At 41.3% G+C, this 27,400-nt stretch overlaps 1 protein-coding gene across 1 annotated transcript; it reads left to right on the top strand.

The window, feature by feature from the left end:
* Positions 1 to 797: 797 nt before the first annotated feature.
* PEX13 (peroxisomal biogenesis factor 13) lies at positions 798 to 23,654 on the top strand. The gene is made up of 4 exons (XM_049784742.1): positions 798 to 976; positions 11,807 to 12,501; positions 20,999 to 21,124; positions 22,178 to 23,654. Exons 1-4 carry the CDS (start codon positions 885 to 887, stop codon positions 22,474 to 22,476), a joined length of 1,212 nt encoding a protein of 403 aa, XP_049640699.1. The 5' UTR covers positions 798 to 884; the 3' UTR covers positions 22,477 to 23,654.
* Positions 23,655 to 27,400: the final 3,746 nt, after the last annotated feature.

Genomic DNA, 27,400 nt, shown 5'->3' with positions numbered 1-27,400 from the left:
GAGAGGGAAGTTTCCAGAGGAGGAGCTGACAACTTCGGGGTGCGCCCCAGTCAGACAGCAGCAAAGGAAGGGAACCGTACACTGGCCCCCCGGAATAGAAAGTTCACCCCCTTTCCTTCCTTCCAAGCAAGCTCCACTTCTGCCTTTCTCCCACCGGGTCCGAGTTGGAAACTTCCCACTCACCCCTCCTGGCTTGTTGCAACAAAGCGGATCCATGCATCCGAGCGGAAGGAAACGAGCCCCCCTTATTTTATTTGCACCCGGTTTGCAGCCACCCACCCCCACCTCGCTTCAGACCTCCCTCCCGAAGAAACCTCACCGGCCCTTCTCCCAGGACGCCGCCGGAGTTCAAGATTTAACCCCTTCCGGCCCTCGGAAAGGAGTTGGGGGGGGGGGGAAACCTGGAGGAAGACTAAAGCCGAAGCACCTATTGAGTCTCAGCATTCGGGTCCCCCCCGGGAAAACTCGATCCCGAGGAGAAAAGTTCCGCCTCACTCCCGAGATCCGAGAGAACGCCTCCCTGCTGGTTTATCGGGGCCGCCTGTCCCATTCAGCACACGCATATTTCCCCTCAATCCCCCACGAGTGTCCGAGGCCGTGAGCGTGTGATTTCGGGGTCCCCTCCACCACTCCCCAACTCCGCCTAGGCCAAGGGAGCCGCTGAGCGAAACATCGATGAGCCTCCCAGGCGAGGCGAGCGACTTCCGGTCGCGTCGTGATGACGTAATCACGGAGCGACGGGCGGGTGGGCGGGGTGGAGGTCTCGGCGCTCCGCTGGTCGAGCCCGGGCACTCGCTCGGCCCGGCCGGCGCAGGCCACAGCCCCGAGCGGGATCGCCGAGCCGAGTCGAGCCGAGCCGGGCCGAGCGCTCGCTGGCCTGGGCCATGGCGTCTCAGCCGCCGCCTCCCCCGAAGCCTTGGGAGACCCGCCGCATCCCGGGGGCCGGGCCGGGCCCGGGACCCGGCCCCACTTTCCAGTGAGTTGTGAGGGCTTCGGAGTGCTACTTTGGGGGGGGGGGGGGACCGGAGACGGTTGCGGAGCGCGGCCCGGCCGTGGGGGAGGGTTCCCCGGGGGTCCGAGCCCGGTGGCGAGGTTTGTGCAGAATCTGGGCGCGGTGTTGGGAGCAAGAGACTTGCTGCGCCTTTTCTGTTTGCGGGACACCCGGACCACCACACCTGCTGGACCCCCTTGGGGAGTGGATTTGGGGTTGGTTTTTTGGGTTTTTTCCCCCCCATCTCTGGCATACGACAGTGGAATTTGCTCTACCCCCCCCCCCACTCAGCTTAATTGAGAGCAAAGTCTATCGGGGCTCTTTAAAAGAAAGAAAAGAATAAAAGAAAGAAAGAGAGCGAGAGAGAAAGAAAGAAAAGGTAAAAAGAAAAGAAGGAAAGAGAAAGAAAAAGTTATCTAACATAATTGGTGAAATTCCCAAAAGAGAGCTAGAAAGAAAGGAAAAAAAGAGAAAGAAAGAAGAGAAGGAAAGAGAAAGAAGAAAAAATTTAATAATTGGTGAAATCCCCAAAGGTGACGTCTGCACTTCAGGGATCGAAACTATCTACTTTTACTTTTGTGTGTGTGAATGTGTGTGTGTGTGTGTGTGGTTTTTGGGTCACACCCGGCAGTGCTCAGGGGTTACGCCTGGCCCCTTGCTCAGAAATTGCTCCTGGCAGGCACGGGGGACCATATGGGATGCCGGGATTCGAACCGATGACCTTCTGCATGAAAGACAAACGCCTTATCTCCATGCTATCTCTCTGGCCCTTACTTTTACTTTTTATCAACTTTTTTTATATAGACTTTTTATATACTATCTATTTTTATTTTCCTTTCCAGAATAATTCAGCAATATTTAGGGATGGAAAGCAACTTTAAAGCTAGAATTCTACAACCGAGGCCTGGTTCTTGTTTGCAAAATAAGCGTCGTCTTTCTCCAAGGCCTGTAGTTTTATTTTTTGGTTCTTTGCGTTAAACACTACCTCCTCTCAAAGAAGAGGAGTTAAAGTTAAAAGAACTGTTTGACGGCCTTGTCGTGTTTTGTCGTGGACCTGAACCAAAACTTAGTTCAGCTGGTGACAACTGTCCGATCCAATCACCTGCTGCTGTTCTGGTTAACAAAAGTCTCCCAACACACAGGGAAATGTCATTTTAGTTTTGTCTAAAATCTAGCCTGTCTTCAAATACTTCGGACACTGTAGCCATTTAATTTGATAATAATAGTTACAGAACACGTCCGTTTTAATTATGCTGGGAAACGGGGATGACTCCGTTTCTTAAAATGCTGCCGTTTTGATGAGTGGTTTTGAGTGTCTTAAACAATGAAAGAAACAACCCAGCCTGTTCTTCGGAAAAGAGATATTGTTTATACTTGACTCTTATATATTGGTCTATGTAAAATTAGCCGTTTCACACTATCGTAGGATAGTTTAAATGTGTGTAGAAACTGTCAGTTCTGGAATACTCGGGTATTCATATGACTTCCAGTTGTAAGAATTAACATTTTGCTAGTTTGGCTACTTGCCCGGGGTGGGAGGGGTCACCGGTAGTGTTCAGTGCTGATTCCTAGTTTTGCACTGGGGATCACTAAAAGCAATGTTGGGGGACTCTTATGGGGTGCCAGGAATTAAACCATGTCATGACTCGTGCTAGACAGGCTCCCTATCTATACCGCTGTTTTCTTTTCTCAAGCCCTCTTTTTTTTGGTTTTTGGATCATACCCGGCAGCTCTCAGGGGCCACTCCTGGCTCCACGCTCAGAAATCGCCCCCAGCAGGCTCGAGAGACCATATGGAATGCCGGGATTCAAACTACTGCCCCCCTGCATGCAAGGCAAACGCCCCACCACTGTGCTATCCCTCCGGCCCCAAGCCCTCTTTTTTTTTTTTTTAAATCAAAATTAGGTTACCTAGGATGTATCTCAGCAGTAGAACACAGGAATGAGGCCATGGGTTTTGTCATCTTGCATCAAAACAATAATAATAAAACTTACAAAAATATTTAAATTCTCACATCCAGTTTTCCTGCAGTAACTTTTGACCTTATTTGGAGATGGTTTTTCAAATAATGTTTTTATTCTTTATTTTATAATGTTTTAGTTCTTACATTAGTGTGTACATTTTGTATGTATAAAGTGCTAACAAAAATCCTAGCCAGAGGTAGATAGTACAACAGGTAAAGCTCCCTCTTAAGCAGCTGACCAGTTTGATAAAAGCCGTTAGGTGCTTACTCCCATCGAATATGGTCCCTAAGGAGCCGGCGAGGTGGCGCTAGAGGTAAGGTGTCTGCCTTGCAAGCGCTAGCCAAGGAAAGATTGCGACCGCGGTTCGATCCCCCGGTGTCCCATATGGTCCCCCCAAGCCAGGGGCAATTTCTGAGCACTTAGCCAGGAGTAACCCCTGAGCATCAAACAGGTGTGGCCCGAAAAACAAAAACGAATATGGTCCCTAAAGTCCACTGGAGGGGGGTCCATTCCCCCTCTACTCCCAAAAAGCTGCGTGGTGATCAGTTGTATTCTTTTTTCTCGCCCCTTTGCCAGAGGTAGTAGGATATGATGAAAAGGCATGGGCTTGATCTTCTAGTGCTATTGCCAAGTGGGTAACTATTTGCCTAAATAAATATTTGGTTCCCTTTGAAGGACTTTGAAACGGTCTGTTGACCTGTTTTTATGCTAGGTCACAATGTCTTTATTTGTTTATTTTTGTTTTGGGGTCACACCGAGTAGTGCTTGGGACTTACTCCTAGCTCTGCATTTAGGTATTACTCCTGGAGAGACTCGTGACCCTATGGAGTACAGGGAATCAAACCTTGGTCAGCTGCTTACGAGGGAAGTGCTTTACCTGCTGTACTTTCTCTGACTAGAATTTTTGTTAGCACTCTATATTTTATCCAGTAAAAGTCATTTCATCCACAATTATTTGCTGTACAATTAAGGGGAATTTTTTACCTTCTATTTGCTTTCAACAATATTTTGGTATTGTTTCCATGAAGTCTTTTTTAATCTTTAATAAAAGCACATCTTTAGTATAATTTTTTTGTTTATTTTTGGTTTGGGGTTCTCACCGGTGTTGCTCAGGGGTTACTCCAGGCTCTGCACTTAGAAATAATTCCTGGAAGGCTGAAGGGACTATATGGAATGCTAGGGATTGGTCCCGGTTTAGCCGCATGCAAGGCAAACACCCTACCCACTGTGCTATCGTTCCAGCCTCAGGTCTCAGTGTATTCTGATGGTTTGGTAGAAATCCTCTTAAATTCCATGTTGACAATCTTACTACTTACTGTATTTACTTATTATACTTACTATTCAAGATTAGCACTGCTGTGTTGGTCTTGACTTTTACTGGAATGTTTTTCAGCTGTCACTGTTAAATACATTTGCATGTTATGGCTTTGTATTTGATTCCTTGTTTAGTTTTATAGACCATGCTTGATAGAATTCACATCTGGCTTTGTTCTCAGGGATCACTCTGATAGTCCTTAGGGGAGACCACCTGTAGATCAAATCTGGGCATCTGGTGCAACACAAGGGCCTTACCAACTATAGTCACTTTCTGACTCCTATACTGGATTCCTATCTCTTTGTCTTGCCATATTTTTATTTGAGGTGAGAGGTAAGGGAACTAGAGCTGAGACTGACCTATACCCAGCAGTGCTCAAAGTCTACTCCTGTCTCTTTGCTCAGGACTCACTTCTGGCAATACTCTGGAAAACATATGCAAGTTTTAAGAAATAGAAACAGGGTTGGCCATATGCAGGGCAACACCTTAACACCTGTACTAACTCTCTGGTCTTGCTCATATTTTTATTAGGAAGTAGCATTAGCTTTTCAAGTGATATTTTTTCATCTGTTGAGGTGATACATTTGTTTCTTCTGATAGTTCCCTCCTCCATATACAAAGAAGTTTACAGCGAGTACAGTGAGTAAGTAGGGTGCTTGCCTCACATACAGCCAACTTGGGTTTATTTTTGTCATCCCATCTGTGTCACACACAGCTGAGTAACCCAAGGGTTACTCATAGCTCTGGGCACAGAAATAACTCCTGGCAGACTCAGGTTAACATAGGGGATGCCAGGGATTGAACCCAGATTTGCTAATAGTAATTCTTGAGCGCAGACACAGAAGTACTCTGAACTCCTCTAGGTGTAGCCCAAAATAAAATTTCTATTTGGTTTTATTGGTAGATTTTGGTGGAGGGGACAATTTGTAATGCTCAAAGTTTTTTTTCTGCATATGCCATTATATAAACTAAAGGGAATAGTGTTCCCCCAGAATAGCCTGCTAAATCATACTATAGGAATATATATAGAATGAATTAAATGGTAAACTTAGGGACTGAAAGGATAGTACAGGGTAGGCTGTGGCGCTTGCTTTGCACATGTCTGACCCAGGTTCAATCCTTGATTGCAAAGCCAGGAGTAAACTCTTAGTATCATTGGATCTGACCCAAAAACATTTATTTAAAGGTAAACTTTATGGGGAAATGTGATTTATTGCATCTATTTCCTAATTTCTATATTTATGGATGATTTTTGCTTTATTGTTTTATTCTTTTTCTAATATAATGTCAAATTCTCTCACAGTTTTTAGTTAGACACCCTGCATGGTGTGTTGCTCAGACCCAGAGGTGTACATGTAGGGCCAGAGAAAAGCTAGGCCTTGTGTGTGCAAGGCATACACTCCAGTCCTTTGAACTGACTTTCCCTCATTTTGAATTGTGTATCTTACAACCTTTTAGTATTGAAACGAATTTTTTTTTTTTGTGGTAGATTATTTTCTTCTGAATAACCTTTAAGCTACGGATGTGTAAAAATAGATGTGAAGCCATGAGATAACGCAGTTCCTAAATCAGTTGCCTTGCAAGCATGAGATTGGAAGGTTTTTTGTTTTTTGTTGCTTTGTTTTGTTTTGTTTTTGGGTCACACCTGGCAGTGCTCAGGCGTTACTCCTGGCTACATGCTCAGAAATCGCTCCTGGCAGGCACAGGGGACCATATGGGATGCCAGGATTTGAACCAATGACCTTCTGCATGAAAGACAAACGCCTTACCTCCATGCTATCTGTCCAGCCCCGTGAAAGCCCTTTTTACTTCCTGCATGTTCCAACTGTGAGCCTGGCAACTCTCTTCTTTGTGCTTGGCAGCTCTGCTGTTTTTTATCACCAGTAACATGAGTGATTTTTGCCACATCTCGGCCAAGTGTGTGCAAGTATCTCAACTTAAAATGGGTACAAGCCCTGGCAAGCACTACAAACAGACTTGTATGATCAGGTTCATTGCAATAAAGGAAAGAATAATGGGGAGGTAGTGGAGAGAGGGCAAGAGGTAAAGAACCATATATACTCGAGTGTAAGCCGACCTCCCCTAATTTTACACTAAAAACTGGGAAACTTAGTGACTCAAGTATAAGCCAAGGTGGAAAATGTAGCAGCCACTGGTAAATTTCAAAAATAAAAATATATACCCAAAACAATTACAATAATTGAGGAATCAGTAGATTAAATGTTTTTCAATATTTATTGCTTAAGAAAAACTGTAAAAAAAATAACTGTAAAACTGTAAAAAACTGTAGCAACAGTAACTTTAAAACTTTAAAGTGCTGAAAACTGTAGCTTAACAGGTAATCAAGCTAAATCACAAAAGTTAAAATCCTTCAAAACTGCGTTTGTCCTCCTCAGCATCTGTATGTCCAAACAGAGCTTCAGCTGTATCAGATGTGAGAGTATCAGCATAGACATTGTCATCATCACTGAGTTCGCTGGTATCATCGCTGTTGGTCTCATACAAAGCACAGAATATTGTGGGTTCAATAGTTCAGTGGCATCCAGTTCAGTTCAACCGCCTACCTCTTCAGCTCAGCCATGACTTGTGGACTGAGTTAAACACCACCCCCTCCAGCAGACGGAAGAAGACAACTGGAGACTGTGCACCAAATCAAATAACCTGCATGACACACTTATATATAGTGGTTAGACCCTATTAAGAATAGAATCTAGGGGCCCGGAGAGATGGCACAGCGGCGTTTGCCTTGCAAGCAGCCGATCCAGGACCAAAGGTGGTTGGTTTGAATCCTGGTGTCCCATATGGTCCCCCATGCCTGCCAGGAGCTATTTCTGAGCAGACAGCCAGGAGTAACCCCTGAGCACCGCTGGGTGTGGCCCAAAAACCAAAAAAAAAAAAAAAAATAGAATCTAAGCTTCAAATCATCTCAGTTCCTGCACTTGGATTATGGACTTCATGACTAGACTGTTGCAGACAGAACTTCAAGTAGCTTTTATGGTGCTAAGAGTCTATGTGAGTTTTTAAACTATTGTTAAGTCATGAATAGAGATGAGGGCCAGAGTGATAATAAGATAAAGTGTTTGTCTGTTATATTGCCAATACTGGTTTAAAAGTGTGGCACCTCGGATCGTCTCACAAGCACTGCCAAGTGTAGTATGAACTCCCTGAGTTAATAAGTAGATGTCAAAACTTATGCCAGAATGTAATATAGACACTGGACACTAATTCAATTAGAATTGTATTGATAGCAAAAAATTACCTGTTGGTTTTCATTAAACTGTAGGCTTCTCATGGGGCCGGCGAGGTAGTGCTAGAGGTAAGGTGTCTGCCTTGCAAGCCAAGGAAAGATCACGACCGTGGTTCGATCCCCCGGCATCCCATATGGTCCCCCCAAGCCAGGGGCAATTTCTGAGAGCTTAGCCAGGAGTAACCCCTGAGCTGAATCAAATGGGTGTGGCCTGAAAAACCAAATTGGCAAATTGGCTCTTAGATTGGCTCTTCCTACAGCATAGTAAGGAAGAAAATAGGCAAAACAACACACAAAGGGACAAAGAAAAGATAATACAAGAAGCGGGGAGATGAAGCAAAATACAATTTACAATTAAGAGGAACAACAAGTAAGCCTAAGGAGGGGAGTCCTATATTAAAGCCATACTTCCATCTCCAAGATAGCTCAGAGTGCTGAAGTGCATGCTTTGCGCACAGAAGGATGGCTTTGATTTCTACCTACTGTGTGATGCCTGAGCACTACCAAGAGCAACCCACAATTTCTGAGCTTGGAATAACCCTTGAACACTACTGCGCGTGGCCCACGAAAAAAATAAATAGAGCAGTACTTCTCAATTGTGTTCATGACAATACTTTTACAAAACAAAAAATAGAATCTTTTCAAATTACAAAACAGTCTAATATTCTCACTAGACTAACAGAAAGGGAAAAAGGTCCATATGCTAGCATTATCCATTAGTGGCATGATTCTAAATAAGTTAATTTTGAAAACTTAAGCTCCTTCTCACTAAGAGAATTACAGGCAGACTCATGATCTCTTTGATAAAAATTTTAAAAACTTTTCAGAAGAAATGATTTAACAAACATCTCTTAAGAATTAAACAAAAATGGAGACTGATGAGAAAAAACAGATTAAGGCACTTGCCTTGCTTGAGACTGATTCCCATTTGATTCCTGTCACTGAATATGATTTCAGTAGTATAGCCAGGAGTGACTCTTGAACACAGAGCCAGATGTAGCTATGAGTACTTAAGAGTGAGGCAAAAAATGAAATAGAAAAGAAGGAGCAGGGAGACAGCTCAAAGGGCTAGACAGCATATGTATGAAATTTCTGGCATTTAATGAGGCTGTCAGTGAAATCTAATGAGTTTTGGGAGTTTGGAGTCTCGCCCGACAACGCTCGGGTTACTCCTGGCTCTATGCTCAGAAATTGCTCCCTGGCAGGTTCAGGGAACCATATGGGACACCGGGATTCAAACCACCATTCTTCTGCATGCAAGGCAAACAGCCTGCCTCCATGCTATCTCTCCAGCCCCATGAAAGCTAATGAGTTTAATCCCTGGCATTTTGTGAAATTGCATGGTTCTATGAGCACTGCAGGAATAGCTCTAATGTTCTCAAACAATGCTAGCATTATATTATTATATGCTAGCATATTAAGTCAGGTCAAAGACTCAAAGTGGTCCCATGCCTTTATCCCCAGCACTACTGGATGGGGCCCCAGTTTAAAAGAAATTATTGAGAATAGTTTTTAAAAGACTTAAATAGAATATCTCGTATCACTTGAAATACATATATTATCATGGATTAAAATTCAATGTTATAAAGAGTTTAAGGGGCCGGAGTACACTGAGAAGGGCACTTGTCTTGCATTCAGCTGTCCCAGGTTTAATCTGCAGCACCACATGTGGTCTCCTGAGCACCACCAACTGTGGCCCAGAAAGGAAAAAGAAAAAGGCTGCCTTAGTTTAATATACAGAGATATCATAATCCCTAACCTCCCAACAGTAACACTGTTTTTTTTTCTTTAATTGAATCACCATGAGATACATAGTTACAAAGTTTTCATGATTTTTTCAGTCATACAATGTACAGCGTACTTCACCATTATCCACTACCAATGACCCTAAGTTTCTCTCCCACCCTCTCCTCTGCTTGCCTCTCTCCATCTCTCATCCTTTTTCCTTTTAGACACAAGTTTGCAACAATGTTATTGAAAGGGTATTACCAAATCACCAGATCTCCTTTCAGCACCCAGATCTTGTCCAGCCAGAACTATCATCGTCATGGTCATTGGTAGAGAGAGCACTATCATAGTCACAGGACAGCGACTGGTCCTCCTGGCCCTCCCTCCTATCATCTCTATTGTTTTTGGATATCATTACCATACTATCTTTTATATAGAAAGATTCCACAAATTAGTCCTGTCATTGTATGTCTATCCCTCTCCCTCTGACTCATTTTACTCAGCAGATTTCATGTTTTCTTTTTCTTTTTTTTCTTTTTTTCTTTTTTTTTTTTTTTTTTTTTTTTGGTTTTTAGTTTTTGGGTTACACCTGGCAACACTCGGGGGTTACTCCTGGCTCTGTGCTTAGAAATTGCTCCTGGCTTGGGGGGACCATATGGGACGCTGAGAGATCGAACCACGGTCCTTCCTTGGCTGGCGCTTGCAAGGCAGACACCTTACCTCTAGGGCCACCTCGCCGGCCCCAATTTCATGTTTTCTAACAGCTGCATAGTATCCCATTGTATAGATGTACCATAGTTTCGTTTTTATCCACTTGTCTATTCTCAGGCATTTGGGTTGTTTCAATATTACGGCTATTGTGAGTAGTGCCACAATGAACATAGGAATGCAGAGGGCTTTTCTGCATTGTGTTTCTGGGCCACTAAGGTATATTCCTGGGAGTAGTTTTGCTGGATCATATGGGAGCTCAATTTCTAGTGCTTTGAGGAGTGTCCATATTATTTTCTAACAAAGATTATATTGCATTGGCTTTTTTAGAAGCATGTAAAATACCAAACATTCTCACTCACTACCTGTGTGTGTGTGTGTGCTCACTACATGCGTGTGTGTGTGTGTTTTTTGAGTCACACCCGGCAGTGCTCAGGGGTTATTCCTGGCTCCATGCTCAGAAATTGCTTCTGGCAGGCACGGGGGACCATATGGGACGCCAGGATTCGAACCGATGACCTCCTGCATGAAAGGCAAACGCCTTATCTCCATGCTATCTCTCCAGCCCACTACCTTTATTTTTTAACTCTCTCCCTCTCTTACTCTCCCACTCTCACAATTCACACACATATATACTCACTCTCTTTTTTCTCTCATTCACTTACTCAGATACACATACAAATAATCAAGACACTTGAAGATGAGAGGACTTCTTTATCAGACATTAACAACCTTTAATACTGTTTTAACGAAAATATGGCCATTTTAGGTTAGACAAGTATCTAGTTGTAACTAACCCTGGGAAAATGGAAAAGGATCATTTTTGAATGTTAGAAATTAAACCCAGGGTTCAGTTTGCAAGATAGGTGCTCTACCAATGTACTACATTCCTGTCCTCAATGGATGTATCTTACACATTGTTTTTTTGGGTTTTTTTTTTTTTTTTTTTTTTGGTGCTGGGGCCTCATACATACTCTTTACTACTGAGCCACATCCTTGGCCCTTGCCCAGACAGTACAATGGGTAAAGTGCTTGCCTTGTATGCTGACTCAAATTCTATTCCCAGGACCTGGTATGTTTTTGTTTTTGTTTTATTGTTTTGGGGCCACACCCATTGACGCTCAGGGGCTACTACTGGCTATGCACTCAGAAATAGCTCCTGGCTTGAGGGGACCATATGGGACACCGGTGGATCAAACAGCAGTCCGTCCTAGGCTAGCACTTCCAAGGCAGATGCCTTACCTCTAGCGCCACCGCTCTGGCCTCCCAGTACCTCATATGGTCCCCCAAGCCTGCCAGTAGTGATCTCGGAGCACAGAGCCAGTAGTAACCCCTAAGCACTGCTAAGTGTGGCCCCAAAACAAAAATAAATAAACCAAAGAATCAGAGACAGGGTTCAATCCCTGATCCCATATGATTCCCCATTCATAGCCAGGAGCAACCGCTGAGCACTTTTCCAAAACAAAAAATGTTTTAAATCATAGATTGATGAAACTAGTAAATGGTAGCCTGGGTAAATAGGAAAATATTAGAATTCTGTTATTTTGTCATAACAGATTCTAAGCATCTGGTTATTTGAGACTCCTAAAACATCTTCACTAGAGAGTCAGAGTGATAGTACAGCCTGTAGGGCGCTTGCCTTGCATGAGGTCAACCTGAGTTTGATTCCCAACATCCTATAGGTTTTCTGAGCACAGCCAGGAGTAGCCCCTGATGATGGCACGGTGTGGGCCCCCAAAAAATAATCTTTAGTAGAATATATCATGATACTTGAAATATAGAAACTGTTTAATATTTGCTTTGAATTAAATTTGTGTGCCTAATTTACTATTATAAATCTTTTCTGGTTTTAGATCTGCTGATTTGGGGTCCACTTTATTAACCAGACCTATACAACCAGCACTAACCAGAGTGCCCCCGCCTATTCTTCCAAGGCCATCACAACAGACAGGAAGCAGCGGTGTAAACTCTTTTAGACCTGCTTACAGTTCATTTTCTTCTGGATATGGTGCCTATGGAAATTCATTTTATGGAAGCTATAGCCCTTATAATTATGGATATAATGGGTTGGGTTATAATCGCCTACGTATGGATGATCTTCCACCTAGTAGATTTGTGCAGCAAGCTGAAGAAAGCAGCAGAGGTGCATTTCAATCGATCGAAAGTATTGTGCACGCTTTTGCCTCTGTCAGTATGATGATGGATGCTACCTTTTCAGCCGTCTATAACAGTTTCAGGGCTGTGTTGGATGTAGCAAATCACTTTTCTCGGTTGAAAATACACTTTACAAAAGTTTTTTCAGCTTTTGCATTAGTTAGGACTATAAGGTATCTTTACCGACGATTACAGTGGATGATTGGTTTAAGAAGAGGCTCTGAGAATGAGGACCTGTGGGCAGAAAGTGAAGGAACGGTGGCTTCCCTTGGTGCCGAGGACAGAGCAGCTAACTCGGCAAAATCTTGGCCAATCTTCTTATTTTTTGCTGTTATCCTTGGTGGGCCTTACCTCATCTGGAAATTGCTGTCTACCCACAGTGATGAAATAACAGGTAAGAGAATAGGTTTTCAAAAATAATAAAATAATCTTAGATTTCAGGGCCAGAGCAATACTACAGTGGGTAGGCTGTTTACCTTGCACATAACTAACCCAGGTTTAATCTCTGGCATCCCATAGGTACCCCCAAGTCTGCCAGTAGTAATTCCTGAGTGCAGAGCCAGTAGTAAATGCTTAACAATGCCATGTATGGCCCCCAAACAAAAACCACAGGGAAAAAAAGTTATTTTAAGAAATAATAATCTTAAATTGCAAGAGTATATTTGTTGAATCAGCATTTTTTTCTGAGGAGGGTAGGGATTCTTTTAAGTTCTTCTCTACTTGTTTAAAACAAAGTAAAAATTACCTGCATGATATTATTTGTGTCTCACAATTTTTAGACTGTTTTGCCACAAAGTAAAAGTTGGCAGTTGTTTACAAATTAAAGAGTGAAAAGACTTCCTTTAAGTCAGTAAAATCATGTAATTTTATAAATGTAACACATATTAGACATATACAAGTGTCATTAAAAAACAAATCTGGGGGCCCGGAGAGATAGCACAGCGGCATTTGCCTTGCAAGCAGCCGATCCAGGACCAAAGGTGATTGGTTCGAATCCCGGTGTCCCACATGGTCCCCCGTGCCTGCCAGGAGCTATTTCTGAGCAGACAGCCAGGAGTAACCCCTGAGCACCGCTGGGTGTGACCCAAAAAAAAAAAAAAAAACAAATCTAGGGCACTAAAGCGATCTAGTTCAAGTGGTAGAGTACATGTCTTGCTTATGCAAGGCCTGGTTGGATCCAAACACCCTTCCAATTTTGTTTAGTTTTTTGTTTTGTTTTAAAAAGTTAAGTGGACTGAGGAGTTGTCACACCAGGTAAATGGAGGACCAAGGGTGTGTCAGGTGGTTTCAGAGACCAGAGAAGCACTTTAGTTCAGCGAAGTCATCATTACCTACCATTCTTTATGTTCATTTTTATGTTTAGTTAGATGGGAAAAGATACAGCTAGAAAACCTTGCTATTCATTGTGGCCAAGTGCTGTTTGTACAAGGTACTAATTTGATGATATGCAGGCACAAAATTCCATAGGACATATTTCCCATGATTTATTAAAATTTACTAACAGGCAAGTGGGACATTTGGGGAGAGACATAAGTTTTATTGAGCCTTATATATAAGAAGTGGCTAAATATTTGGGTATTTTAGCTTATTCTTACAGCATTCCTGTAGATTTAAACTCATTTTACAGGTGACAGAACTAAGCTTTAGAGAAGACATTAATCCAAGGTGACACTTATAATCTGACAGTACCAGAAATAAAATAGGCTGGATTTGCATATGAATAAATTAAAGATAATGAAGGTCTGATTTAGATTTTGTAGACTTAGTTACTAGCTATATATGGCATATAAAGGGAAAATAAGAACTTCAAATTTTGGGTTAAGAGAGGGATACTATTTTATTTATTAATCGAATAATTGTTTTTGTGTGTGTGTGTGTGTGTTGTTGTTTTTTTTTTGTTTTGGGGCCACACCTGGCAGCAAACCAGGGGTTACTCCTACCAAGCTCTGCACTCAGAAATTACTTCTGGCAGGCTCAGGGGACTCTATGGGATGCCAGAGATCAAACTTGGGTCCATCCCAGGTCAGCTGGGTGCAAGCAAACACCCTACTGCTGTTCTATCGCTCCGGTTCCCCTAATTCTATAAATATTGAGAGCCCACTATAGCCAATCATAAATGAACTAAAGATATATACAGTGAATAAAACATCCCTGCCGTTGTGCTATAGTGGGAAATAACAATAAACAAGAAATAATGTATTATAACTGACAAGATATCAAGTGCTATATAGTAAAAAAAAAAAAAAAAACGGAAAAGTGATGCAGAATGCCAAGTGAAGGAAGTGAGTTTCTAATATTGTATATATTCAAGGAAGGCCTCACTAACATAGATGGAAATAAACCTTGCAGGTGTACTTTGAGGGAAGTATTTAATGCATAGCAAGGGCGAAAAATTTAAGAGACCATATGCCTGGAATGTTATGTGAACAGTAACATTCCAATGTTACTGTTGGACATTGGACAACAGTAGCAAGAGAGAAGCAGAAAATAAAGAGGATATAGTGGGTAGATTGTATAAACCAAGTAAAAAGATAAGAATTTGGCCTTTGCAGGCATGCAGACAACCAGGTTTGACCCCCAGCACCCTCTGTGTTCAACTAATCACACCAGAAGTGATTGCTAAGTGCAGAGCCAGAAGGAACCTCTGAGCATCACTCGGTGTGGGCCAAAAACAAACAAAGCATTTGACCTTTGTTTTAAAATGGGAAATCAATGCAGAGTTTTGAGCAAAAAGTAATTTGATGATGTTTGTTTATGAGCCATGTCCTGCATTACTCGGGCGGTGCTCCTGGCTCTTCCAGGATCAATCCTGGCAGGATCAAAGGACCATATGGGGTTAAATTCAGGTCCACCATTGCAAGACAAGTTTCTCCCTACCTGCTCTACTATTGCTCCAGCCCTCAACAAAAGAGTGACTTAAAACAGAGATTTTAAGGGGCCGGAGAGATAGCCTGGAGGTAAGGCGTTTTCCTTGCAATCAGAAGGTTGGTGGTTCGATTCCTGCATCCCATATGGTCCCCTGAGCCTTCCAGGAGCAATTTCTGAGCTTAGAGCCCTGAGTAACCTCTGAGCACTGCCGGGTGTGACCCATAAAAAACAAAAAAACAAAAACCTGGATCTCTTAGATATCCAGAAAACCTAAAACAGAGATTTTAAAATGAAAACCTTTCCTCCAAAAGTGATTTTTAGATATAGCTAACCGGGGCCCGGCGGTGGCGCTAAAGGTAAGGTGCCTGCCTTGCCTGCGCTAGCCTCGGACGGACCGCGGTTCGATTCCCCCGGCGTCCCATATGGTCCCCCAAGCCAGGAGGGACTTCTGAGCGCATAGCCAGGAGTAACCCCTGAGCATTACCGGGTGTGGCCCAAAAACCAAAAAAAAAAAAAAAAAATAGATAGAGCTAACCGAAGCTATAGAGAAAACTACAATAATTCAAATGAGAGGTGACATTGGCTCAACTAGTGGCAAGGACAAATGTTCTGAGGCAATATAATAGTTTGGATATGCATTTGAAAGCAAAGCCAGCAGTTTACTAATTGTTAGTAAATCTTTCTCAGATCTCACTTACTTAGCGGGGAGGACATAGCACCTGGCTGTGCTCATGACTTATTCCTGGTTCCGAGTCCAGGGATTACTCCTGGTGGGGCTTGAGGGAACAGAGTGCCAGGAATTAAATACAGGTCAAAGGTGTGCACAGCAAGTGCCCTACACACTGTATTATCTCTCCAGCAGCTTAATTTCATCCTAAAAGACAAAGCTAGGACAGGAACAGGTGGTACAGTGGGTAGGATAATTGCCTTGCACATGGCTGACCCTAGTTCAATTCCTGGTATCCACATGGTTCCTTGAGCATAGCCAGAAATAATTCCTGACTATAGAGCCAGGAATAAGATCTGAGCACAGCTGTTGTGCTCCCCTCATTACACCCCTCGGCCCCATAACCCCCACTATTCACCCAAAAACATAAAGCTGCAAACAACTAGGCACCAAGAACCACAACCAGGGACTGTGCAACACCTAATCATCACAAAAGAAAGGAATGGGGCTAGAAAGAATTTTAGAAGTTTAACATTATTAGATTGAATAATCATCAGAAACTTCTCAACTTTGGGGGGCCAGAGTGATAGTACAGCAGGTGGGGTGCTTGCCTTAAACAAAGCCAACCTGAGTTTGATCCTGGCATCTGATACTGTTCCCTGAGAACCACCAGGAGTGATTGATTGCCAGGAGTAACCCTGAATATCACTGAGTGTGGCCCCAGACCCTCCCCCCAAAAAAGAAAAGAAAAACTTCCAATTCTCAGGAAATCAGCATTCCAAAAATAGAAAATCACAAATTTAAAAATAGGATATCGCATGACTAAAAATGTCTCACCAGGAACCGGAGCAATAGCACAGCAGTAGGGTATTTCCTTTGCATGCTGCTGACCCAGAATGGATCTGGGTTCGATTCCCGGCATCCCATATGGTCCCTGAGCCTTCCAGGAGTGATTTCTGAACACAGAGCTAGGAGTAACCCCTGAGTGCCTCCTGGTTTGACCCCCCAAAATAAAATGTCTGACCATTAAAAGTACTAAAGAGATCATAAAGGGCTGAAGCTAAGGTTGTATGCATAATGCCCAGCTCAGCTTAATTTTTGGAACTGCTAAAGAAGCTTATGACCAAATTAAAGACTCATTTGTTAGCTAAAAAAGGAAATCTGTTTACTAATTGTAAATGTGTCCAAGTGAAAATGGACTTGTTTGATTCTCAGTCTTGCAGTGTGAACAGTTTCTTGAAAGACCAGAATTATCAGCTTAAAAGTGAGGCCTTATCTAGGCAAGAGAGATAGCATCGAGGTAGAGTGTTTGCCTTGCATGCAGAAGGATGGTGGTTCGAATCCCAGCATTCCATATGGTCCCCCGAGTCTGCCAGGAGCGATTTCAAGTATAGAGCCAGGAGTAACCCTGAACACTGCCGTGTGTGACCCAAAAACCGAAAAACAAAAAAGTGAGACCTTCTATCTAAAACAATAGTAATTTGAAAATGAGTGAAATAGGCCAGAGTGAAAGCACAGTGGGCAGGGTGTTTGTTTGCCTTTGCCCACAGCTGATCAGCGTTCGGTCCCTGGCATCCCTTATGGTCCCCCGAGACTACCAGGATCAATTACTGAGCACAGAACCAGGAGTAACCCGAGTGCTGCCGGCTGTGGCCCAAAAACCAAAAATAAAAATAAAATCAGTTGTAATAGAATGTAGTCTCTTAGTGAAAGATATTTTTGTATAATTTATGTCTAATATAGAATGGAATATTCTATTCAACTTACAGATGATCTACAGTCAGATGCTTTTAAAATTCAATATGACAAGTTACGGTAGCAGCTTATGTCAGTCCTCCAAGTCAGACTAAAGATGATTCAGTATTGTCTTTTTTTGTGTGTGTGTGTGGATTTTGGGTCACACCCGGCAGTGCTCAGGGGTTACTCCTGGCTCCAGGCTCAGAAATTGCTCCTGGCAGGCACGGGGGACCATATGGGGCACCGGGATTTGAACCGATGACCTCGTGCATGAAAGGCAAACGCCTTACCTCCATGCTATCTCTCCGGCCTCCAGAATTGTCTTTTAAACAGCTATTCAAAAATAGAACTTTATGATTACGCTGCAAATTAACTGATAACAGTGTTTTGTCAGTTCATTAAAATAGAAGAACTGTAATATTGTCACAAATTTGTAAATTAGCTTGACATTATATTTTTCATTGGTAAGTTTATTTGCAAAAAATATTTGAATTTATCCTGTAAATTTGAGTCACTTTTATTACATAACTATTATTTGTTCTGTGTTTTTTGTCATTTTAGAAGATCTTGTTTACTTCAAGATCTTGTTTACTTCTTGTTATCTTCAACTTCAAGTTGAAGATCTTGATTACTTGCCCTATCACATGTTTAGTGACTTAAATTTACTTTTTTTTTTTAAACCAAGAGGAAGACTTACATTTTCCAAAACCAAAACCACCTTTACAGGCCAGAGCTGTAGCACAGCGGTAGGGTGTTTGCCTTTCACGCAGTTGATTCATTTGTTCTATTCCCTGAGTACCATACAGTCCCCCAAGCCAGGAGTGATTTCTCAGTGCATAGCCAGAAGTAACCCCAGAGTGTCACTGGGTGTGGCACTAAAACCAAAAAGAAAAAAAAACACCATTAGCTACTTTTACTAATAAACCCATAATGGCTTTGGAAATTGACTTTAGTCAATAAATTCAGTCTAAAACTGTAAAACAAAATAGTCATATACAAAACCTAATGTTGGAGTAAAGTTGTTTGGCCACAGCTAATATTGTTATAAAAAGAAACAGTGTTGGGGCCGGAGAGGTAGCACAAAGGTAGGGCATTTGCCTTGCACACAGCCAATTCAGACCAGAATATGGTTCTAATCCTGGCATCCCATATGGTCCCCTGAGGTTGCCAGGAGTGATTTCTGAATGCAGAGCCAGAAGTAACTCCTGAGCACCACTGGGTGTAACCCCCCCCCCCCACCAAAAAATAGTGTTACATTGTACATTCTTTATACACTTCCCAAGATGACTAAAGTTTGGGAGATTTTTCTTTTTTTTTGTTTTTGTTTTTGGGCCACACCCGGCGTTGCTCAGGGGTTACTCCTGGCTGTCTGCTCAGAAATAGCTCCTGGCAGGCACGGGGGACCATATGGGACACCGGGATTCGAACCAACCACCTTTGGTCCTGGATCAGCTGCTTGCAAGGCAAACGCCGCTGTGCTATCTCTCCGGGCCCTGGGAGATTTTTCAACTTCAAAGCAGTAAGATTTTCATTCCCATGTAAATTTGTAATATATACTTTCCAAATTACAACACACTATGCAAGCACAAAAGAACATTTTAATTTCACGGTCCAGGATGTAACTCAGTAGTACCTGCCTTGCATATATGAAGCCACAAGTGCAGTCCTAACTGCCTACTCTGCATGAGCCTCAGCACAACAGCAGGTATGCTAGTGAAACAAATGTGTATTTTAAAGTTCCCTTAATTTGCATCTGAGAAACTTCACCTTAATCTTCATTTGGAAGTAGTTAGTAGGATAAAAAGTAATGTCAACAGAATTTAACAGAATTAGACTATTCTTCTTAGGAATCCTTATGCCCAATTAAAACCACATATTCGGTTGATTAGCATCAGCATGTGACAGAACCTATTGGTCAAAACATATTTCAAAAACAAAATATCTCATGGAGTGATAGCACAGCGGTAGGGTGTTTGCCTTGCATGCCGAAGGTCTAGGACGAAACTGGTTTCAATCCCCAGCATCCCATATGGTCTCCCAGACTGCTAGGATCGATTTCTGAGCACAGAGCCAAGAGCAACTTCTGAGCGCTGCTGGGGGTAGCCCCCCCCAAAAAAAAAAAAACTCAAATATCATTACAAATTAATACTAACATGAGCATTTACAATTAATATTTATAGAAATACTACTTTGGAAACCCAATTGTGTGAAATGTTATCTTGTCCCCCAAATATTCCATTCCTCCCAGAGTGGAGCTGGGGGTTACTCAATGATTACTAAATATTAAATTTTTTCTCAAAAACTATAGGAAAAAGTCTTTTAGGACCAGAGTGGTAGTACAGCGGGTATGCAGGTGTCTGCCTTGCATGTTAATCACCCAGGTTTGATCCCCAGTATCTCATATGATCCACTGAACCCACCAGGAATAATTACTGATTGTAGAGCCAAGAGTAAGCCCTGAGTGCCACCAGGTATTGCACAGAAACAAAAACAAAAAGTCCTATAAATGCACATTATATAAAGAACTATGCCATATCTTTACATGCAAAGCCTAAAATATTTACAGTAGGATCTTTATTGTTTCCTCTTTAATTCTTGAGCTTACCATTCTGTTCTCAGATGTTTCCATCTGGCTCTGCTCAGGGGTCACTCCTAGTAGTTCTTGGAACCATATGGTGCCAGGGATCAAATTTGGGTTGGCCTTACGCAAGGCAAGGGCCCTACACTATGCTATCTCTTTGGCCTCCATTACCCTTCATTTTTCTTTTGGATTTTTAGGCCACACCAGTAGTGCTTTGGGCTACTCCTGTCTCTTTACTCAAGGGCAATCCTGACATTGCTGTACTTAATTAAATCTCTATAGCTCTCAAAATCAGACCTTTTACAAAAAGAAATACAAATCATTTAAATTTTGGCCTAAAATAGCTAGTAGAAGACATTACTCTGGACAAGTACTGAGTGCTGAAAAAAGGTAAAATGATATGCATAATACCCCTTCAGTAACAACATTGTCAAACACAGTGTCTAAAGGAAAAAAAAGACAAGGAAGAGGAAAAAGAAGAGAGAAATGTCAGGCCGGAGAGATAGCACAGCAGTAGGGCTTTGGCCTTGCATGCAGCTGATCCAGCATGGACGGTAGTTCAAATCCCGGCACCCCATATGGTTCCCCATGCCTACCAGGAGTAACCCCTGAACGCCGCCAGGTATGGCTCAAAAAACCAAAAAGGAAAAAAAAAAGAAAGATGTCTGCCATAGAGGCAGGGTGAGTGGGAAGGAAGCTGGGGGACATTGGTGGTGAGAAATACGCACTACATTGCTTAAGAGATGGGTGATGGAATATTGTATAACTGAAACTCGGTGAACAACTAGATAACTATCTCATAGTGATTCAGTTAAAATATTTATTAATTTAAAAAGTGAAGTAGCTAGAATTTGGTTAGAACTTGAAGGGATTACTAACAGATATTCCTGTGAACATATTTGTGATTTTTTACAGTGATTGTGTGATTTATATGAGGAGGGAATAGTTTTTTTAATATGTGCAATTTGCAAACCACAATGTAGTTTTAGCTTCCTTGTGTATACTTTGCTAATCTAATATTCTTAATTTGGCTTATAGATAACACCAATTGGGCAAGTGGTGAGGATGACCATGTAGTAGCGAGAGCAGAATATGATTTTTCTGCTGTCTCTGAAGAAGAAATTTCTTTCCGTGCAGGAGATATGCTGAACTTAGCTCTCAAAGGTATAATGAATAAATGAGAATTATCTGTAAATTTTTAGAATGTTTTAATACAGTATTAATAATCATCAACAAGAAATCTTGTTTGTTGTTAATATCTCAAAAGGAATTACTAGAATTTTTCTTTCGTGTCATTGTAGGTCTTCCAGATCTGGGAGGAGAGGCATGCTTAACCAGGGTTTCCATAGTTGTCTGAGATAAAGATTTCATTTACATGATCTTTTCTAAACTCAGAACATTTGTAGCTCTGTGGTAAAACACATGCTGTAGGGCCGGTGAGATGCTTACCATGGAGGGGAGGGCATTTGCCTTTCATGCAGGACAGTGGTTTAAATCCTGCCATCCTATATGGTCCCCTGAGCCTGCCAGAAACGATTTCTGAGTGTAGAGCCAGGAGTAGCCCCTGAGCGCTGCCGGGTGTGACCCAAAAACAAAACAAACAAGCAAAAAAAAAAAAAAAATGCCGCAATGCATGAGGACCTGATTTTGATTCCAGGCATTTAATATCTCATTCCTCCCTTCTACCAGCCCCTAGTGAAAAGGGGAAAGAAAAAAAAAAGCCACCACTGATTTTCAATCCGTTAACCCCTATGATGCAAAAAAATGAGGTAAGCAATAAGTATAACAAATATAACTAGCCAAAGAAATTACATGTTTTATCTAAGCATCCTATGGGTCATATTGACCATGATTGGCTTTTCTTTTTCACTTAAAGTGCTGATTGTAGGAAATGTTATTATAAAGTATTAGAAGGACAAAACAATAGTGTAGAGTGGGTAGAATACTTGCCTTGCGTATGCCAGGTTCAGGTTCTTTCCCCAGCACCACATATGGTTTGCCAAACAACACTAGTAGTGATCCCTGTCTCAGAAGTAACTGAGCACTGCTAGGTATGGCCCAAAACAAAATGAAAATATATTTAAAGAGCTGCAGAATAAAGTAGTTTGTATATTTTATTATGCAGGTATAAAAACATTTACTTATGATTTTTTTCACTGTACTTTTTTTTACCGACAAACTATATTATCATGACAAAGCTATCTTTTCTTCCATCAGAACAGCAACCCAAGGTGCGTGGTTGGCTTCTGGCTAGTCTTGATGGTCAAACAACAGGACTTATCCCAGCTAATTACGTCAGAATTCTTGGTAAAAGAAGAGGTAGGAAAACCATGGAATCCAGTAAACTTGCCAAGCAGCAACAGCCTTTTACCAACACTACGCTAATTAAAGGAGCCATGGGTGCTGGACCTTTGGATGACCAGGAAGCTGCCTTTGAGTCTGTTTTTGTCGAAGTTAATAAGGGTTCTGTCATACCTGATTCCATTGAGAAAAGTGGAGATAAACAAGATCTTTGATATCTTTTCTGTTTGCCTGCAGTCAAACTATAGAGTACTTTAAAAGTTTACTTCTGTTAAAGAAATTATCAATCTACAGTTCAATGAAAATATTTGGTTGTGACTATTGTGTTGCTGCTAGAAATTAAAGTTGTGCACTAGTAAATTGGTCTAGTGACTTGGTTACATTTTACAGGTCATTGAACCTGAGAATGCTTCTATCACCTATATTGTGAGATTATGGACACTGCTGTCATTTTCATCTTATTTAAAATACTATGTTGTGCATAGTATACTATGTGCATACTATCCTGCCGCAGGTAGGGCCTTTGCCTTGCACATGGCTGATCTGAGTTCTGTTCCCAGCATCCTGTATGGTCCTCTGACCACCTCCAGGAGTAATTCCTGAGTGCAGAGTTAGAAGTAATCTCTGAGCATTGCCAAGTGTAGCCCTAAAACCAAAAATAAATAAATAAATAAAATCCTATGTTAATTGAAAGAGCAAGATTGATAAACTACGGAATATACAGTTCGCTACAGTAAGGATTATTAATGTGAGGGGTTTTGGGGGGTTATTTTAGTTCTAGACTAATTGACTTTGAGTCAGAAATTGGGTGACAAATGAGAACAGGCAAAAACCTATTTTTACATTAAACGAATAATAAAAATTATTTTGATTTGCATTATATCCAGTGTTGGGTTTGGTTTAGCCTGTAATGTTTTAACTCCTTAATAATCCTTTTGTTGTGTTTAATTTTATCTTGAGAAAGTCATTAAAATTATTGTAAAGAATGTGATCTAGAATGGTAATTAACTCTACTAGTTTTCTTTGATAGGAAAAAACCTGAAATTTTTCTTTCTTTAAAGTTATTTCCATTTATTATTAGAATCATACAACTTTTTATCCCATTGAAATATGGTTAGTTTTTTGTCTTGGATGAATTGAAATATATGAAAATTTATTTTCTTTTTCTTCAATTAATACTAACATCTTTAGTGTATAGTTTGATATAACTAATTCTAGCAGTAATAATATCAATCTTTTCATAGATTCTCTGTGTCTACCTAGTATAATTGCTTTTTTGAATCCTACATTAACACTAACTTTAAACATTGAAAATGTTCATTGAATATACATTTCTTTTAGGTTTAATATTTACTACTCAGATTATAAATAAAATGCTCATTTCCCAATTAAATATATTTCTATGTGATTTTGTTTTGTTAATTAAGTGCTGTTGAATTTCAGCATACTGAGTATTTCCCACAAAATTCGAACATTTGTGTACTTGTTTGATCATACTAAATAGTATCATAAAAGTGTGTATAGGAATACATTTATAGGTAGTGTTGAAAATTTGCAATTATTTGCTAAGTATTTTATCTTTTTTCCCTATAGACTTCATGTTCACCAAATAAGTAATTCTAAAACCTTAAGACTAATCAAGACAAAGGAAATAAGTGAGTGCTCAGCATAGAACTTTTGTAAAAGCTCTTGGAAGCCTCTTTATTTTTTTTTTGAAATGACAATAAAATAAGTAGTATATTATTTAAAATACCAATCTTAATCCTTGCAGAAAAGAATAGGTGATAAAAAAATTTTTAATTTAGTCTAATTTTTATAATGCAGAAGTATAGAGGTAGTGAGTGGAATCAGTTATTGGAGTACAAAGGTTCCAGGACTCAAACGCAAGGCCTCAAACAGTCATGGCATGTGTTCCACCACTGAGGCACATACTTAGCCAAGATGAGTCTTAAGGATAGTTTGTATTAAGTGCTAAATTATAATGTATGTTAACTGGTAAAGATTTGTATTTGGAAATTCTTTTTTCTACAATTATAATAGAAAAGGAACAGAATAGTAGACAAATTCTGTAACCTCTTGTTACAAAACTATTGTATAATTTGGGTTTAAATGTTAAGTTCAATATAAGGAGTACCACTTATTTTAGACTGCTTTACATAATACCAAGACCGAATATTTTTAGTTAATCATAGTAACAGATCATTACTTTTGATAAGATAACATTTAAATATTTTCTTATTGTATTTTATTTATTTTTTTCGGGCCACACCTGTTTGGTGCTCAGGGGTTACTCCTGGCTAAGTGCTCAGAAATTGCCTCTGGCTTGGGGGGGACCATATGGGACGCCAGAGGATCGAACTGCGGTCCTTCCTTGGCTAGCGCTTGCAAGGCAGACACCTTACCTCTAGCGCCACCTCGCCGTCCCCTTATTGTATTTTATTAATGTGGAAAAGAAAAGGTAATAGAACTATAGGTTTCCTGTTTTAACATTTAATTAAATCCTTAGCTAGTCTGTTAGTGTGTTTTAGTTATACATATACTTAAATACATTGCCCTTTATATTGTGCTTTCTTTAGAGAGGAAAAACAATTTTTTTTGTTAGTTTTTTGGACACACCCAGTGATACTCAGGAGTTACATCTAGCTATGCACTCAGAAATCTGGCTTTCCCCCCTGGCTTGGGGAACCATATGGGACACGGGTGTGGGGGGGATCAAACCTCGGTCTGTCCTAGATCAGCTGCATGCAAGGCAAATGCTCTATTGCTGCGCCACCACTCCAACCCCAATTTTTAAAAATAACGGACAAGTAAATAAGTTAAATTTAATTAGCCTATTTTGTTTTTGGACCACACCCAGCAGTACCCAGGGATCATTCATGGCATTTCTTGGGAAACCATCTGGATGCTGGGGATTGAGCAGGTCATCTACATGCAAAGCAAATGCTCTAACCACTATGCTATTGCTATTGCTCCAGTCCTGACTTTTTTTGTTTGCTTTTGTTTTTGGGTCACACCCAGCAACGTTCAGGGGCTACTCCTGGCTCTTCGGTCAGAAATTGCTCCCAGCAGGCTCAGGGAACCATTTGGGATGCCGGGATTTGAACCACCATCCTACATGCATGGCAAATGCCCTACCGCTGTGCAATCTCTCCGGCCCCATCCCTGACTTTTTAAGAGAAACCTTTTTGCAAGTATATATCTTTAAAAAGAAAAGTTCCTTCATATCATTGTGTATATCAGCTATTTGCTGATCAAATGATTGTCTGATCAAGATTTGTTTGATCAAATTGTTGATCAAAACAATTTGTTCTACTTGCTTGTGATTTTAAAAAAAAGTAATAGAATTATATTTATATAATATCTGAAAGGTGAGTTCAATAATAATAAGGCCTCAAAATTCTAGTTTTAAGGCATATGAAATTTTATTTTGTTTTGTTTTGGAGGTCATACCCAGTAGTGCTCAGGACTTACTCCTGGCTCTGCACCCAGCGGTCACTTCTGGTGGGACTTGAACCCACCAGAACCACAAGTTCTGGTAAGCAAGTACCCTACCCACTGTACTGTCATTCTAGCCCACAAATGAAATTCAAATCTAGGCATTACAACTCACAGCACAACCTAACTTACTAGGTCTCGGAGGTCTGAGTGATAGCACATCAGGTTGAGAATTTGCCTTGCACATGGCTGACCCAGGTTCAGTCTCTGGCATCTCACTTGATCTCCCAACCTACTAGGAGTGATTTCTAAGTGCAGAGCCAGGAGTAACCTCTTGGTGCCACCAGGTGTTGCCCAAAAACAAAACAAAAAATCTTTTTAATTAACTCACTATTTTTCAACTTCTTTTTGATAACCCTGAGGATTAATCTGTGCTTTTAAAAAATACAAAACTCAGTCAAAATATGTTATGGCAATTATATATTTTTGTACATTTTCTGTGTACATTTAAACTCATATCATTTAAAGATAAGTTTTTTTATGTATGTATATATGATTGGGGGTACACCCAGTGGCACACAGGGATACTCCTGGTTCTGTGCTCAGAACTTACTTCTGACAGGTTCAGGGGACCGTATGGGATGCCAGGGATCAAACCCAGGTTAGCCACGTGCAAGGCAAACACCCTACCTGCTGTGCTATCACTCCAGCCCCGGCATTATATTTATATTTAAAAATTAAAACTAGTGGGGCCGGAGAAATAGTACAACAGTTAAGGTACAGACCTTGCATGCAGCTGACCCTGGTTCAATCTCCAGCCCATCAGGAGTGATCCCTGAGGGCAGTGTCAAGAGTAAGCCCTGAGTATAGTTGCATGTGGCCCCAAAACAAAAAAAGAACAACAGGAATAGTTTATTGGTAGCGTAACTATTAGAAAGTGGGAAAATTGGGGCTGAAGCAATAGTACAGCAGGCTGGGCATGCAGCTGACCTGGTTTTGATCCCAATATCCTGAATGGTCTTCCATACGCTACCAGAAGTGATCCCTGAGCACTGCTGGGTGTGGCCCAAAAATTCTAAAAGTAAAAAAATTGGTGGTTTTTGGGCCACGCCCAGCAGCATTTAGGGGTTACTCCTGACTCTGCACTCAGAAATTACTCTTGGCGGGGACAGAGAGATAGCACAGCAGCAGGGTTTTTGCCTTGCACGTGGCCAACCCAGGACGGATCCCCAGTTCAATGCCCAGCATCTCATATGGTCCCCTGAGCCTGCCAGGAGTGATTTCTGAATGCAGTGCAGGGGTAACCCCTAAGCACCACTGAGTGTGGCCCAAAAACGAACAAAAAAATTACTCTTGGTGGGTTGGGGCACCATATGGGGTACCAAGGATCAATCCGGGTCAGCCCTGTGCAAGGCAATGCCCAACCTGCTGTGCTATCACAATTATTTATTGGAGGTGAGGGAGGATTGGAACCACACAAAGATGGTGATCAAAGGGTATCCCTAATTCTCAGGAATCACTCCTGGTGGCACTCAGGAGACAATATGAGGAGCCAAGAATTGAACGATGTTAAGCTGCATACAAGGCAAGTAAGTGCCTTACATGCTGTATTATTTCTTTAGCCCCATGAGGTCTATATTCTGTCAGCATTCTGCATTGTCTGCCCTGAGCCACTACCTTTTTGTAATTTGAGAGATCAATAAG

The sequence above is a fragment of the Suncus etruscus genome, chromosome 12 (assembly GCF_024139225.1).
Source record: "Suncus etruscus isolate mSunEtr1 chromosome 12, mSunEtr1.pri.cur, whole genome shotgun sequence".
Lineage (NCBI taxonomy): Eukaryota > Metazoa > Chordata > Mammalia > Eulipotyphla > Soricidae > Suncus > Suncus etruscus.
Note: the sequence above shows the minus strand (reverse complement) of the source record. Positions and strands in the feature narration are given on the sequence as shown.